At 47.3% G+C, this 17,147-nt stretch overlaps 1 protein-coding gene across 1 annotated transcript in view; it reads left to right on the forward strand.

The window, feature by feature from the left end:
- Positions 1 to 17,147, forward strand: part of LOC115464337 — a 133,760-nt gene that overhangs the window by 94,535 nt on the left and 22,078 nt on the right. The window contains exons 19-28 of the mRNA XM_030194726.1: positions 3,009 to 3,143; positions 5,986 to 6,037; positions 6,981 to 7,266; positions 7,685 to 7,830; positions 8,105 to 8,202; positions 8,853 to 8,999; positions 9,199 to 9,282; positions 11,240 to 11,333; positions 12,663 to 12,875; positions 13,664 to 13,767. Of these exons, the coding sequence (XP_030050586.1) occupies positions 3,009 to 3,143; positions 5,986 to 6,037; positions 6,981 to 7,266; positions 7,685 to 7,830; positions 8,105 to 8,202; positions 8,853 to 8,999; positions 9,199 to 9,282; positions 11,240 to 11,333; positions 12,663 to 12,875; positions 13,664 to 13,767 (1,359 nt within the window). The remainder of the gene's footprint in view (positions 1 to 3,008; positions 3,144 to 5,985; positions 6,038 to 6,980; positions 7,267 to 7,684; positions 7,831 to 8,104; positions 8,203 to 8,852; positions 9,000 to 9,198; positions 9,283 to 11,239; positions 11,334 to 12,662; positions 12,876 to 13,663; positions 13,768 to 17,147) is intronic.

Raw genomic sequence — 17,147 nt, forward strand, 5'->3', positions numbered from 1 at the left:
CAGACATCAAAACACGGAAGAAGAGAGAGTCCTAGAAATGCAACAGAACCCCAAAACCTACCCTGGGACCTCAAAGGAATTATCTGATTTGGTTCATAAAATGAAGATAAATACTGCCCTTGAAAGTTGTGTGCATGATGGACTCCGCTGCAGCCTGTTAGGTGAAATGAAAATATGCTGTCAATTCCTGGTTTTAGAAGGCTTTGAAATCTTATCTGTTTCTTAGAAGATATGTTGGTTGAAAATCAGGGCTGTGGAGTTGGAGTCAGTAAAAATGTACCGACTCAGACTTCAGCTTCAAAATAAAAAAAAGACTTTGTAACATATGGTAAATTTACTATTTTATACTTTTATATATGTACATTTTATTTTATACTTTTATATATGGAATGAGGGGGCATATGACAAAGTTAAGAGTTAGGAGTAACCTAAGGAAGTATTATTTCACTGAAAGGGTGGTGGAGGTGTGGAATGGCCTCCCAGTGGAGTTGGTGGAGTCTAGGACTGTTCCAGAATTTAAAAAGGCATGGGATAAGCATGTGGGATTGCTTAGGAACAGGTAGAATTGGGGGTTACAGAGGATGGGCAGACTCGATGGGTCATATGGCCTGTATCTGCTGTCATGTTTCTATGTATCTTTGTCCTGGCTCTAAAGTAACATAGTAACATAGTAGATGATGGCAGAAAAAGACCTGCATGGTCCATCCAGTCTGCCCAACAAGATAACTCATATTTGCTGCTTTTTGTGTATACCCTACTTTGATTTGTACCTGTGCTCTTCAGGGCACAGACCGTATAAGTCTGCCCAGCACTATCCCCGCCTCCCAACCACCAGCCCCACCTCCCAACCACTGGCTCTGGCACAGGCACAGACCGTATAAGTCTGCCCAGCACTATCCTCACCTCCCAACCACCAGCTCTGGCACAGACCGTACAAGTCTGTCCAGCACTATTCCCGCCTCCCAACCACCAGTCCCGCTTCCCACCACCGGCTCTGGCACAGACCGTACAAGTCTGCCCAGCCCTATCCCCGCCTCCCAACCACCAGCCCCGCCTCCCGATCTCGACTAAGCTCCTGAGGTTCCATTCCTTCTGCACAGGATTCCTTTATGCTTATCCCACGCATGTTTGAATTCCGTTACCGTTTTCATTTCCACGGGAGGGCATTCCAAGCACAAAGCATAGGGGCTGAAAATACCAGAGGCACTCTAGCAAATTGCAGAAAGAACAGGGGCTAAGAGCACCCAAGAAGAAATACAGGCAAAATGCAGACAGTGCAGGGACAGAAAATACAAACCGTGTAGGGCTATCCTTATAACTCTGATTATGAAAAAGGAGAAAGATGGAATGGAGGTTCCAGGGAAAGGGTCTCTCATTACATAAGTAATGCCACACTGGGAAAAGACCAAGGGTCCATTGAGCCCAGCATCCTGTCCATGACAGTGGCCAATCCAGGCCAAGGGCACCTGGCAAGCTTCCCAAACGTACATACTTTTGTGGAACATTTACTTGTGTTTTATGTATATTATTGATGTTATTATTATAGACTGTCTTGAATGGTAATGCTGAGAAGAAAGCATAACAAGATGTATAAATAAATAAGGCTTTAATGGTGAATTACAGAGGGGTTCTGGTGTACGGGTCAGGTAAGGCTGCTTAACCAGTTAGAAGCCATTGATATTTTCTTTCAATCTGTGCAAAAGGTTCTTCTCTTGGAAGTGCTGTGAGAATTGTAATTGTGGTTTAACTAGGAAGCAGCTAAGTGGGAAAAGCAATGGACTAGTAGACTGATGATATGTCTCCCCATAGCTGCCTCATGGCCTCCCTCCCCACGCACTGGACCTTCTTTCAGAAGCTGAGCTCCGTTTCCTGGCCGATCCCGACTGGCTGCCCATCCACCACTTTGAGAGGTCGCAAATGTGAGTGTATCCACCAACTGTATGAACGCTTTGGACGACCTGTTTGCAAGGGCTTCCTGTCCCCAAGAACCCACTGTTCTGAATTAGGCAAGGGAGTCTGCAGGATTCACAGTTTTGTGCTTTGGACACCAGGGATAGTTTGTGCAGTGGTGGGATTACAATCTGGAGCCATAGCCTTTGCAACTCTGGAGATGGGGGAATTGAAGAGCACTTTTCCAAGTCTCACTCAGTCCATTTTTTGTCAGTTTTAAGCAATACGATTAATTTTGTTCATCAAGGCAAAATTCATTTACTGTAGCTTATTCCTGTGCCAAACTCACTAAGTCCATGAGTTTTGGCACAGAAATAAGCTACAGTAAATGAATCTTGCCTTGATGAATGAAATTAATTGCATAGTGGACTGAGTGAGTTTTGGGAAAAGTGCTCTTCAGCTGCCCTTCTGTTTTTCTGGATACTAAGCTGCATGTTCTGCATTACTTACATGTGTCCAGGGTGTGGCCACGGCAGAAGGATGTGCATTCCCTATACCATATGGATATCACGCCGGTGCACTCGGAGCTTCAGGTAGAGCGGAATCCCACAACTGGGGAACTGCTAGGGTTCAAGGAGGTGAGTTCTGGGTGCTTTCTCCCCTTTCCTTTGCCTCTGAATCTATTATTTCTGTGTTCCTCTCCTTATCTCTGCTCAGTCTGTGTTTTTCACCATCACTTTCATGCTGCTTTTACCTCTGCTCTTTTGGTCTCACCTTGTCTTGCTCTCTGTCACTTTACCATTTGTTATTCTATGCACATTGGTGTCTCTCTCTTTTGAGTCCCTCTCCATGGCCCCTCATGGGACTACAGAAGTACCCTAATGATTAGTGCAGTGACCTGAGAATCAGGGGAACACCGGGTTCGATTTAGAGAGTTGCGTGTGAACGGGGCTAGCAGAGATGGATCCAAGCCCTGCGGGGATCCTACGAAAGCATAGGCGAGTCAAGTGACGTCTCCCCTCCCTTTCCAGCCCTGGGTGCCCTCCCTGAGCATATCTCTGTACATCCTGGTGTCTAGTGGGGCAGGAAAAATCCCCACTCTTTCCTGCCTTCTGCAGCTGTTGCATTAAACTTCAAGCGGCGGCCTCGGAAGACTTCCGCAGAAGTCTTGCAAGGCCACCGACTGAAGTCTCTGCAATCAGTTTAAAGAAACAGCTGCTGAGAGAGGATTGGCGACCACCAGATGTACAGAGGTATGATTGAGGAGGGGAAGGGAATGGGACTTTGTGATTTTTGCAGCTACATTCAAAGCGGTTTACATAGTATATTCAGGTACTTATTTTGTACCAGGGGCAATGGAGGGTTAAGTGACTTGCCCAGAGTCACAAGGAGCTGCAGTGGGAATTGAACCCAGTTACCCAGGATCAAAGTCTGCTGCACTAACCACTAGGCTACTCCTCCATAATCCACAATGCTAAAAAAACATCAACACTTTTTTTTTAAGGAGAATATATGTTAAATGTTTGTGCAAGAAAAAGGTGAACTTTTAAAGGTTTTCTAAAAGGATCCTGCTGTATCCATATTTTACTATTTGCTGATGAAGTCATGCATGGGAGGGGAGGACGTGGGTAAGAGGGAGAGACGGGGCTGTAAAAAGGGAGGGAGGGAGGGAGCTGGAATAAATTTTAGTAACGGGGACATACATGGAGAGGGGAGGAAGGGAAAAGGGGAAATAGGACACATGGAATAGAAGAGGATGGAGAGGAGAGGGGGATTCTACTCAGGGACAGGAGAGAAAGGAAAGGGGGACATGTTGCTCATGGATGTTTGCTTTTTTTGAAAATGTGCATTTTAAAACAATGGAAGAAAATGCATTTATGTTACCTTTGCCAGTATTTGTAGAATCTGGCTTTCTTGGGGGGGGGGGGGGGGGGGGGGGGGGGGGGGGGGGAGACTCTAGGTGATTGTGCAGCGAGGTGCGATGCAGTGCAACAGGGGTGGAAATGGAGAAGATTACTTGTGGCGGGGACGGGTTAGATTCTCGCGGGGACAGGTTAGATTTCTGTCCCAGTGCAACTCTCTAGTTCCATTCCCACTGCAGCTCCTTGTGTCTGTGGGCAAGTCACTTAACCCTCCATTGCCCTACGTACAACTAAGTACCTGTATATTATTTATTTATTTATTTTTTATTTGTACCCCGCAGTTTCCCACTCATGGCAGGCTCAATGCGGCTTAGGTACTTATTTGTACCTGGGGCAATGGAGGGTTAAGTGACTTGCCCATAGTCACAAGGAGCTGCCTGTGCCTGCAGTGGGAATCGAACCCAGTTCTCCAGGACCAAAGTTCACCACTCTAACCACTAGGCCACTCCTCCACAGTGTGAATGTTGCTGCAAAAACCACAGAAAGGCTGTATATCGTCCCATTTCCCTTTCCCTATTTGAGATTCTATGTGAGATGTTGCTAGTGGAGGAGTGGCCTAGTGGTTAGTGCAGTGGACTTTGATCCTGGGGAACTGGGTTCAGTTCCCACTGCAGCTCCTTGTGACTCTGGGCAAGTCACTTAATCCTCCATTGCCCCAGGTACAAAATAAGTTCCTATGAGGCATATTTTCGAAGCACTTAGCCTTCCAAAGTTCCATAGGTTTCTATGGAACTTTGGAAGGCTAAGTGCTTTGAAAATATGCCTCTATATGTAATAAGTAAACTGCTTAGATTATAGCCATAGAAAGACAGTATATTAAATTCTATCCCCTTTCCTTTCTTCCTGCATCTGGATTTTTTTTAATTTTTTGCTCCATGCTCCATTTAAGATCCCCAGAGTGTTAGGGAGCCTCCAGCTCAGCACCAGGCAGGGATGTAATATTATTTTATGCTCACATGTAGATGCTTCTGGATGACACAGGACTGTCTGCGAAAAACTCACTCTCACTGCAGCGCCCCCCTGGACCTCCCACCCAAGCTGTCCGAGGAAGCACCACTAATTACCCTTTCTGGCCTGGTGAGGATCTGGGGGGGAGGGGGTCATGTGTTTACAACCTGCAGAATCCAAGTTTCCAAGTTTATTAAATTACACGGCAAAGATCTATGCGATGTAGAATTAAAAAAAAAAATAGAAAAGGAATGCTATGAAAACAATAGGATAGAGAAATATGGAAGAGTCCTGCGAATTCTACACACTGTGGAGGCCCTTTCACCTCAAGGGGCATTCAGACAAAAAGACTGTTATAAAAAAATAGGTCTTAAGAACCATTTAAAATTTAACATAACAAGTCTTGAGTCTCAAATATTGTGGCAAAACATTCCACAACGTGGGTCCAGACTCCAGCAACCTCAAAAATAGAATTACAAGTAACGGTGAGATGAATCTGTTTCAAATTAGGAACTAGCAGAAGGTTCTGTTGAGAAGAACGGAGAAGACGAGAGAAAACAAAATTGCAGTGGAAAGATCAGAATGTGTTTTCATGCGATTATGACATCAGACATTGGTGTGTTATCTGCTAAGGACAGCTAAAGAAGAAATATATTTTTTAAAAAATCTTTATAAACCACTCATCCAAACTAGCATCAGATTGCAGCAGTAAACATTGTGCTCCTAAGTTACTTTGCAGTAACTGAGAGTAAAGTGCAGCAAAGTCTGAGCAGGAAGACCCAGAGAGACAGCCCAATACACACAGGCAACACCCAAAGGCGATCATCCATATGCACTGACCAGTTACAGAGGGGAAAAAACACATCCTGAGCTTTGTGCTCTAGTGTCACTCAGCAGTAACTCAGTGTAAACTACATCAAGATCTCAGCTGAAGTCCCAGAGGCAAATTAATACTTGGAATTGTTTCATAACTCTACTTAAAGTGGGACTTGACTTATTTTCTTTCTTGTCACTCCACCTTTTCACCCTAGGTGGTATGGATGAGCCCAGCCTCGAGATGATCCAGTCTCATGGAGGCTCAGAGGAAGCACTGGACTTCGAGAGAGGTGTGTGCGCTGGGATGTTTTCTGTTTCATTCACTGCTCTACTGGCTGATCTACGTAAAGAATAAAGCTTTCAAATTAATACAGATCCAGGGATTAACTTTGTCTTGTCTTCTGTCCAGATCTACTGACTGTTCCTCCTGGTGGAAGAAGGGTGTGGATTTTACTCAGAAGGTGAGAAACTGTGGAATTGGAGGAGAGGGTTGACTGATGGAGCAGGAGCCTGAGCTGAGCCAGGGGTGTAACTGAGGCCTTTGCTCAAAGTACAGTCAGAACAGCAAAAACCAGGAATGGAATCCACTAGGAGGAGTTCCAGAAGCTGGAGATGTAGAAAACTAGAGCAGGGAATAGAATCAAAGCCTCCCAGGGATGAGGCGTTCAGGCCTCGAGTGCCACAAACGGACCAGATTTTTAAGATATCCATATTGAATATGCATGATTAGATTTGCATGCACTGCCTCCTCAGTATGCAAATCTCTCTCATGCGTATTCATTATGGATATTCTGAAAACCGGACTGGCTGTGTGTGCCCCAAGGACTGGGTTGAGAAGCACTGCCCTAATGAATATGCACAAGAGAGATCTGCATGGATACTAGGACCACTGTATGCAAATCTCTCTCATGCATATTCATTAGGGATGCCCTGAAAACCTGGCCTGTATGTGGCAAGGCCTGAATTCCTGCATCTAAGATAGCCCGAAGTGTGAGGCTAGAGTGCAGACCAGGTCTTCCTCCAGGGCACAGAACAGAGTCTGAGATGCTAGAGTGGGGTATAGAACCCATATCTCCCAGCAGCGGAACCCTGCAATGCAGGAGCCAGAGCCAGGAATGGAATTTAGGTCTCACAACTGACAGATGGCTCTTCTGTACTGTGGAATTCAGAAATGCCGAGCTACCCAGTTCCAGGCTGGAGACCTTTTGGCCAGTCCTGATTTTGAACTTACTTCGAAAAAGCAGCGTGGGATTTGTAGTAGCTGATTCTGCCCATTGAAATCAGTGCTGCAAGGCCCATAATGCCCCAGGATGGGGTGGTCTGAAATCCACGACTATCCCAAAATCTCCAGCCTGGAACTGGATAACTTGGCATCTCTGAATTCTTGATCCTTAATTATATGAGGGACAGCAGGAGACCAGAAGAGTCATTCTGAATGTGTGTGCATTTGTCCCCCGCAGAGCTGAAAGCCTCCCGAGCACGATGACCCTCACCAGCCTTGCTGGGGGCACTGGAAGACTTGACTTTGGAGACTCTAGTGATGAGGAAGAAACAGAACCGGTCAAGGGAAGAGGGAGCAAGGAAGAGGAGGACAAAAAGAAGTTGAAGAGTCTACAGAGAACAAACAGCCTGGAGGGGCTGAACATACAGGTGAGATGGCCCACACCCTTCAGATTCAAAGAAGGGGCAGGTAAGGGATAATATTAACATATCATCAAGACAGCAGCCTTCAGCTCTCCTTACCCCGTCCCCTCTGTCTCTCCTTTTCTGTTACATGTCACTCTGTGTTTTTTTAACTCTCTGCTTGTCTCTTTCCTAACCTCTCTCACTCTTCTCTCATACGCTCCTGTTCTCTGCCTGTCTCATTTTTTCCCCTACCTACCCCTTTCGTTCATCCATTTCTTTCTCTCTCTCTCTGTTGCATTTCACACTCTGTTTCTTTCAGCTCTCTGCCTGGTTTTTTCCCTACCTCTCTGATTCTCTCCCTACCCCACTTCCATATTCTCTGATTTCCTCCATATGTCTCTTTCTGTTGAATTTCACTCTTGTCTGTGTGTCTGTCTCTTTCCCTACCCCTCTCACTCTCACAGTCCTTCCCTTTTATTTAGGTCCTCAGCCCCCGAGCCTCAGCCCACCCCAGCGCAAGGACCTGTGGTGCCAGCGGAAGCCCCCAAAGGAGCAGTGGGCCATCTCTGTGGACATCAGCTGCCCGGTGGATGATTTCTACAAACGCATTCCTGACCCCGCCTTCAGAGTAAGGACTGGCATCTCCTATCCCCTCTCTCGTCTCAATCCTCTTCTCTCCCCTCCCTTTCCTTTACTGTCCTGATATGCTCTGCTCTCACTCCTTTTCCTATTCTCTACCTCTCTCTTTGCCCCTTTCTCTCCCTTTTTGCACGTCACCCAACCCTTTTTCCTCACCCTTGTGGTGGGTATCGTTTTGGACTTTCCAACACCCTGGGTTTTTGTTCTCTCTGCAGTGGCCCTTTGAGCCTGACGTCTTCCAAAAGCAGCCATCCTGCGGCTAGAAAGCCATGATTCCCGTCTTCGTAGCTGCTCATACATCTGCAGGGAAGACTGTGGTTGCCGAGTATGCCATCGCACTGTCCAAGAAACACATGACTAAGTATGTCTCTAGCATATATGCCTATTTTATGCCCCGCCTCCCTCACCTGCAAGTTCCGGTCCTTCTCCCGTAGGGGAGCAGCCATTTTGTTGAAAGCATTGATCAGTAGAGTTAGCAAATCCCGGAGCTGCCAAGTTACCCATTTCCAGGAGGGAGATTTTAAGCCAGTCATGGATTTCTGGCAGTTCTATCCTGTGCATTATGGGACCTACAGCACTGATCTGAATGGGTAGAACTGGAACTATAAATACCTCACTGCACTGAGATGTCTTGGATCTGGGTAATTAGGCAGTTCTGAAATCAGTGGTTCTAAGAAACACGACACCCACCACAAGATAACACAAGTTCTCAATGACATACAAGAATTGTCCTCCCTCCCCGCTACACTTGGATTGCAGGCTGTGTTCACAGTAGCTGACCATTGGCATCCCTCACCTCAGTTCTGTCTTCACAGTGCTTCCTTTGGGGTCAGTATAAGCCTGTTTTAATCTGATCTACAGAGAAGTTTGGCTAGTGGAGAGTTTTCATAGTTTCTCCCAACCTTTATCAGTGGTTCACCACCCCACCCCCAGTTTTTGTTTTTCTCTCCACTAACTCTGTAATTTAACATCTTCTCCTCTTTCCTCATTGCCCCATTCGTCTTCTCTAAGGACGATCTACACGTCTCCTATCAAGGCCCTGTCGAACCAGAAGTTTCGGGACTTCAGGAACACATTCCAGGATGTGGGACTGCTGACAGGGGATGTCCAGCTGCATCCAGATGCCTCCTGCCTCATCATGACCACCGAGATTCTCCGGTACCACACTGCTGAGACCCCTGTCCTATGACAAACATGCCTCTTTATCAGTGTCTCTTGTCTATGCTGTTTTTCCTGTTTCTTTCTACTCTCTGAGTTTCATTTTCTTTATACTGTCTTCTTCTATGTTCTTTACTGTTTCTTACCACCATGGGTCCACCCTGTCCATCTTACCGTGCACTCTCTCTCTCACTCTTAGATCTATGCTGTACAACGGTTCCGATGTCATTCGAGATCTGGAATGGGTTATTTTGATGAGGTTCATTACATCAATGATGCAGAGGTAAACCAGCATGAGAGGGGTAGTACTGTTTTTCAGATATTTCTCAGGTAGGGCATTGAGGGAAGGATTTATCCTGAAAACAGAAGGATCTGTCCATTAGGTGGGATGAAACAGACTGTAATGGAAACTGGCAGGTTTTGTGGTGGGAGGTGGCTGGCACATTCTCAGAAAAGCGTTTTTCCAGCCTTTTCTGAGCTCTAGGAGAGCTGATCTGTCCATGGTGCTGACGTCATCAGTGTGTGGCTGACTTATCTTACTTGTGGGTGGAGAACATCAACCATGAGAAGTAAGCCAGTACCAGTGGATAGAAGGTGAAGGGAGCAACAGAAGGCCAAAGATAACCCAGAGCACAGGTAACGGAAGGGGGTGGACCACTGGAGACGTGGCCCGAATGATATTTTGTCCAACACGGTATCGACAACTAGAGAACTTGTGGGTGGAGCTGGAAATTGCTTTGTTTGGCCCCTTCAACCAAAAAGATGCTTTCCTGGGTCAAAGGCAGTGAACATGTGTTAAGCAGGGAATAACCCCCATCTGCTGATGAGGGGGAGCAGCAGCTTATAAAAATAGGATTTATGTCAACCTTCAATCTCGTTTCTAAAAACATTTGAGTATGATGTGCGCACCCTTCATGGATGTGGTTACTGGATAGTACTAGATGCATCCTCATGTCTCTCTTCCCACTTGGCCATTCCTCTCCCCACAGCGAGGCGTTGTATGGGAAGAAGTACTGATCATGTTACCAGAACACGTGAACATCATTCTCCTCAGTGCCACAGTCCAACTACCCTGGAGTTTGCAGATTGGATTGGGTAAGAGAATGAATCAGAGACTAGTTTTCTTTGATCATGGATGATGGTTGAGTATAAAAGGGAGAGACTTGATTTCCACTGAGTACGATTGTATGAGAGCTTTGTAGAATCAGAGTTAATGAATTGATGGACTGAGTGTTGAGTGAAGTGCAGAAGCGAGAGGATAAAGAATTAACTGAATGAGAGATTTGGCAGTTGAATGATTGGATGAGTAGACAACTGAATGGATAGCTCAATGAATAGTCAAGTAGATGGTTGAGTAATTGGATGGTTGGTAGAATTTTGACAATGGATAGCTCAATGAAAAATTGAGTAACTTGTAGATGATGGCAGGTAAGGACTAGTTGGCCCATCCAGCCTACCCAGTTGCCTTTCTGGTTCTGTAATCTTGAGAATGTAGTGTTGATGTACATGTCAGGGAATGAAACTGGTATAAGAAGTTAGATGAAGGAAGGGTGAAGGCTGAAGGGTTAGATAGCGGACAGATTGGAGACTGTGGCGGATGGTTCGATGGAACTACTGTAGAATGGAAAACATAAAATATGGAAATCACAGAGCAAGAGTAAGATGATGGATAGAAAACTGATGTTTTCAGTAGATAGTCTGAAGTCTGACCATCACTGTTCCCACAGGGAGGATAAAACGTAAAAAAGATCTACGTTATCAGCACTATGAAAAGACCAGTCCCACCTGGAGCACTACCTGTACACAGGCAATAGTCAGAAGACCCAGAACGAGCTTTTCTGTTGGTGGATGCCAAGGGAACTTTCTTGACCAAAGGGTAAGGATAACTCCAACTCGGGATCAACTATCATGATGCCATTATTCTCATCCTTAGTGCCGTGGGTTCCTAGTTCTAGTCAGCTCTGCGACCTGTATAGCCATCGTGAATTGTGATCAGAAGAAAATTGCTACTTTTGTTTCCCCATGCTGAAACTTGCTGGATCGGATGCATTTTAAGCTTTAGCAAAGAGAGGTTAAGTGACTTTGATTAAGACCTACCGGTGCAAATTTGTGGTAGTGGTGAGATTGGAGCCTGGGATTATATGTCCGAATTCTGTGCTTCCACTCTGAGTGCTCAGGATGAAAGCGTTCTCTGTAGTTTTCATCTGTTTCCAATCTCACCCATCTGTCTCCTCTCACAGGTACTATGCCGCTGTTGAAGCAAAGAAGGACCGGTCAAGTAAACACTCACAGTCTTTTGGGGCCAAACAGCCTCACCAGGGAGGTCCCAGCCAGGTGAGCTCCAGGCCCTGAATCCCCGAACCCCATAGGTCATGGAGGTGACAGTCCCCAGAAAAGGGCCATTTAAAGTGTCAAAACTGGGAAGGGTCAACCAGGATACCACTTTCTGATCATCGGTACTTACCGTAGAAGGATGTATAGAGCCCAGGGCAAATTTTGCTAGAACAATTTCCTTTTATGAGTGGGGTGTAGGGGTGGGCAGGGGCCTGGAAGTTTTAATGATTTTGTGCCACATTAACTTGTCAACCACCGCCATTCAGGCTGCCACAGTTCCTAGCACATTGGTGTTTATGGAAGAGGAAGTATGACTACTGTGGCTGTACAGGGCCCAAAATGGTTCCCTGCCAACCCCAAAGTTGGCTCTGGAAATCATTGTCACAGACTTAACTAGTTGCAACTGAATTTCTGCAAGGGTGCATCTGAAAGCTTGGCAAATGACGTTCTTATTAAGAGCTGACACAACCTCTGAACTGCTACTCGATGGGATTCTTTAATTGCTCCCCTGGTTTATATGTCCCCATTCCATTTGCTGGAAGTGTGAGTCAGCAAGCGAAAATAAGTTGGCTCCTGAACTGTAAATGTATCACTAAAGCACTACAATAGAGCCCGTGGTAGGAGCAGAACTGGAGTCTGTAGGTGTCACAGCTCTGTGCTCAGCAATAGGCTTACACGATAAGAGCTGGTGTCAGAAGTGGGATGACCTGCAAAGAGGGAAGTCTGAAAGCATTATCAGGAAAAGCATTTCACGGAAAGGGTGGTGGATGCCTGGGAAGTGGCAGGGACAAAAACAGTGACAGTTCAAAAAGGCATGGGAGAAACTCGGAGGACCCTTATACGGCAAGAGGACGAAATAAAAGTATAGAGAATTTCCACTCAAAGCAAAATTTAAATGACTTTCAAACTTAAGACACAGAGGGGCGGCAGTTAACAGTCCTAAAAACAATGTGGTGGGGGTAACCTGCTCAAAGTGGTAGGTACAACCAGGGAGGTTTAATTGACAGGCGACAGCGTCACGTGACAAAGCTGAAGCCATAACTGCCATCTTGATACACTCAAAGCAAAACAAACTATTGCTCCACACATAGGCAGTCCTTATTTCTAATAAGCATTTGCTATTGTTTTGGGTGACTCAATATGGCAGCAAGCTCTACCTACTGGCTTCAGCTCCGATAATGAGCCAAGCATGCTCCCACAGTCTCCTGTCAATTAAACCTCCTTGGTTGCAACCCTGGCCACCTTTCTGGATGGCCGCTTAGGTCCACCATCATTTGCTTTATTACTATTTGATCACTTATTTTCATTCTGTTTTGGAATTGGTCTCAGGACAAGAACGTTTGGCTCTCTCTCATAGACATGCTGAGGAAGAAGGACCAGCTGCCTATTGTGGCCTTCACCTTCTCACGGAACCGTTGTGATGAGAATGCTAGCATTCTGACCACCGTCGACCTGACCACCAGTGCCGAGAAGAGTGAGATCCACATTTTCTTCCAGAAATGCATTTCCAGGTTAAAGGGCACTGACAGACAGCTACCTCAGGTACCCCTTAATCTGGTTCTATCTTTAGCTCCTAGCAGGGTTCCATTTTTAGGAAGTGTGTGTCTGGGTCAAAGGTCACGCAACAGGAAATTAGCTGAAAATACATCGCTGTATAAAGCTCTGCCTTCAGGGAGTATTTTTTTTTCAAGTTAAGTCCCCCACCAGGAAATGGACGTAACCCTCACAGCCCTACAAAGTTCTGCTTCCAGGAAGTAGTGTGGTCAAGTTAGAGTTATAAAGCTTTTTAATCTGTATTTCAAGTGAAGTATCGTGACAGGAAGTTAACCCTAAAAGTGTTGACCTTCTAACCTGCACTTTGTAGGTTAGAGGTCATCCTAATAGCTGACCTGAAGGCAACAAAGTTGCAGCGAGTCGTCACTCTCAGGTGAATTTCTGGGTTAAAGGTCATCTTATAGGATCTAAATCCTAAATGCTACCCCCTGTGCCCTGATGTCTGTCCCAGTGATTTTGGGCTTTTTCCCCACCCCAGTATGTTCGCAGACTTGCCAAGTCTCCCGCTTTTCTGGGTCATCTCCCACAGAGGCCAAGTTCACTGAGCAGCTTCTCTTCCAGTGGCAGTAGGAGAGGCCCTCTTAAAACGTCATCTCCTGCTGTCGCTGGAAGGAGAGGCTACCACTGGTGCTGCTGTGGATGGGGCTGGGCAGAGTTATGGGTGGGGTGGGGGCCCTAAATCTTCCACATAGGAGGTTGGCCCCCGTGGCAGCAGTTCTTGAGCTATGTGTAATTGATTCTGTTTAAATTGATATTGCATCCTGTCACTCTTTCAGGTTATTCACATGGTGGAACTTCTGAAGCGGGGGATTGGCGTTCACCACAGCGGGATCCTGCCAATCCTGAAGGAGGTTATTGAAATGCTGTTCAGCAGGGGCTAGTAAAGGTATGAGTAAAGGGTCATGGATAATATCACCTTTTCCGTTCTGTGATTTTGGTGTCTACAACCAAAGTGGTTTACATACATTATATACAGGTACTTTCGTTGGGCCGAGAAGCTCCTGGATGATTCGGTAGATGTTGGTTCTTCTGGGGGTCAGGAATTAGCCAACTTGGACATGGGTTCATCCTTTTTGTCTGAGGCTTTTATGATTTGTTGCGTACTTCAGACAAAAAATATGGCTATGGTTGTGGGTCTCTGCCACTTAAGGGAGCTATGCTCTTTGGAGAAGATTTGGACAAGTTAGTGCGAGGTCTTAGTGATACCAAGGTTCTATGGCTTCCAGATTTTCGGTTCAAGGCAGGGGCCAGAACTAGTTCCTCTCGGGGACGGTTTAGGGAGGCTCAGCGGTATAGGCCGGGCAGATCGAGTGGGACCTACCCCTAGCTGTCTGTTCGTCTGTCCAATTTAGATTGTAAGCTCTGTTGAGCAGGGACTGTCTTTTCATGTTAATTTGTACAGCGCTGCGTAAGTCTAGTAGCGCTATAGAAATGTTTAATAGTAGTAGTAGTAGGACCTCTAGGGGTCGGTTTTTCCAGCGCACACAGTTCTTTCGTGAGAGTCGTCGCGGAGGGCGTGGCTTTTCCGCGGGAGGTTAGTATTCAGGCCGCAATTCCCAATGAAGGTGTGCGGGCTCAGGCTCTGGTGCATGTTGGGGCTCGGTTGAGTCTGTTTTACCAGAGCTGGGCCCAAATCAGGTCAGATCAGTGGGTTCTCGAGGTGTTTCAAGGTGGATATGCGCTGGAATTCGAAAGCTGTTCTCCCGAAGTGTTTCTGGAATCCCTCTGTCGGTCTTGGAGCAAGAGGGCAGCAGTGAGGGACACTCTGCGGTGGCTGCTCGCGTTGGGAGCCGTGGTTCCTGTTCCTTCAGATCAGCAACGCTCAGGGTGCTATTTGATCTATTTTGTGGTCTACAAGAAAGAGGACACTTTTCGTCCCATTTTAGATCTCAAAAGGGTCAATGCGGCACTCAAGGTGTCCTCTTTCCGGATGGAGACGTTGCGGTCGGTCACTGGTGCGGTCCGGAAAGGAGAGTTTCTCACTTCCCTGGATTTGACGGAAGCTTATATTCACTTTCCTTCGTGCGGCCTTTTGGTGCCAAGTTACAGGGTCCGATTCGTCGGTTCCTTGCAGAGAAGGCGCCGACGGCCCGTACTTATCCAGGTCCTGGGCCTGATGGCGGCGACCATAGAGGTAGTTCCGTGGGCCAGGGCGCACATGCGTCAGGTACAGTCAGCTCTGCTCAGTCGTTGGTCCCCTCTGTCGCAGGACTTGGAGAGTGTTGTCCGCTGTCGGTGGCCCCTCGTCTCAGTCTCCGCTGGTGGCTCAACCCACGCAATTTGAGAAAAGGAATGCCGTTGGAGTTCCCACAGGGGCTGGTAATGGTTACGGATGCCAGTCTGCAAGGTTGGGGGGCACATTGTCTCGGTCAGGTAGCTCAAGGCCGGTGGTCTCGGGCAGAGCAGAGTGGTCCATCAACCGGCTGGAAACTCGGGCCATTCGGGTGGCGCTCCAGGCCTTGCCGTCGGTGGTTCGCCACAAGGCAGTCCGAGTGCTCTGCGACAACGCCATGGCAGTAGCATATGTCAACCGTCAAGGGGGGACGAAGAGCCTTGGCGGCGCAGTTGAACTCATCTTCAGGCTCTCTTGGCAGCGCATGTGGCCGAGGTAGGTCACATAGATGCAGATTATCTCAGCAGGCACACTAGTTCCCAGAGTGGTCTTTTCTTCGGTCAGTGTTCCAGCGAGTTGTGTCGGTCTGGGGACTTTCGGTGATAGATCTTAGGGCAACGGCTCGCTATGCGAAGAGACCTCGAGCGAGGGAATCGACGCTCTTCTGTTGCCTTGGCCTCGGGAGTGGCTGTATGTGTTTCCTCCGTGGCTGTTAGTCAGTTGAGTAATAAAGCGCATCGAACATCACTCCGGTCGGGTGATTCTGGTGGCTCCAGATTGGCAGCATCGACCATGGTACGGAGACCTGGTGCGGTTGGCAGGGGGCGGCCCTGCCTTTGTTGGGATCAGTTCTGTGTCAAAGCCCGATTATCATGCAGGATCCGGCTCGGTTTTCGCTTACGGCGAAGAAGGGCTTTCGTCCAGTGGCTTTGCTACGATGTTGAGTTGGCGTAGACGATCCACTTCCTTGGCGTATGTCCGGGTTAGGAGAATCTTTGAGCACTGGTGTGAAGACCATCGAGTTCGGCCGTTTCACTCTTCGGGGCGGAAGTTTTGGAATTTTTGCACGATGGTGTTGATAGGGGTCTGGCCTTGTCTACACTGAAGGTTCAGGTGGCAGCTTTGTCATGTTTTCGTGGGAAGCTTCAGTGAAAGTCCTTCGCTTCTGTGCCTGAGGTAGTGCGTTTTTTGAAGGGTGTTAAGTTGCTGCGTCCGCCTCAGTGACGGATGGTGCCTCCGTGGGATTGAAGCTAGCTTTGGATGCTTTGCTCAGGCCTCCGTTTGGGCCTCTGGTATCGGCATCTTGTAAGGATTTATCTTTAAAGACAGTCTTGTTGGTGGCGATTACTTCAGCACGGAGGGTTTCAGAGCTTCAGGCTTTGTCTTGTAGGGAACCATTTTTGTCCTTTCTGAGGGAAAGGTTTCGTTGCGGACGGTGCTTTCCTTTTTTTGCCCAAGTGGTTTCCGAGTTCCATGTTAATCAGGTCATCTCTCTGCCAGTGTTGGGTGATATGGCTGGAGATTCGAAGCAGTGTGGTATTGCCAAGCTGGATGTCAGAGAGTTGTTATCTCTCTGGAACTCAGGGCTTCAGAGCCTCTGACCGTTTGTTCGTTCTTCATGGTGGCCCAAAGAAGGGTGCAGCGGCTCCTAAGGTGACCATAGCACGGTGGTTGAAGGAGGCGGTTGCATCTGCTTACTTGGTGAAGGGTCCTGTGGTGCCTAGGGGCTGGTCTGCTCATTCCACTAGAGGAATGGCAGCCTCGTGGGCGGAGAATAGTATGATTTCTCCGTTAGATATTTGTCGGGCTGTGGTTTGGTTTTCGTTGCATTCCTTTGTGAAGCATTATAGGATTCCTGTGCATGCAAAGGACGAGGTGCGCTTTGGGGCAGCAGTTTGACCTCTGGCCTTAGTAGGTCCCTCCCGTAAGTTAGTTACTGCTCTGGTACGTCCCACGCTTGACCAGTCTGGAGGGTCGCTGAGGAAGGTGAAATTAGATCTTACCTGCTAATTTTCTTTCCTCTAGACCCTCCAGACCGGTCAAGAGCCCGCCCTGTCTGTATTGGAGGCCAGGAGGTGTGTTTGTGGATAATTCTGGCTGCTGTAGATTGTTGTTTCTCTAATTGCAGACTCTGTTTATTTCTGTTT

This window comes from Microcaecilia unicolor, chromosome 3, assembly GCF_901765095.1.
Source record: "Microcaecilia unicolor chromosome 3, aMicUni1.1, whole genome shotgun sequence".
Lineage (NCBI taxonomy): Eukaryota > Metazoa > Chordata > Amphibia > Gymnophiona > Siphonopidae > Microcaecilia > Microcaecilia unicolor.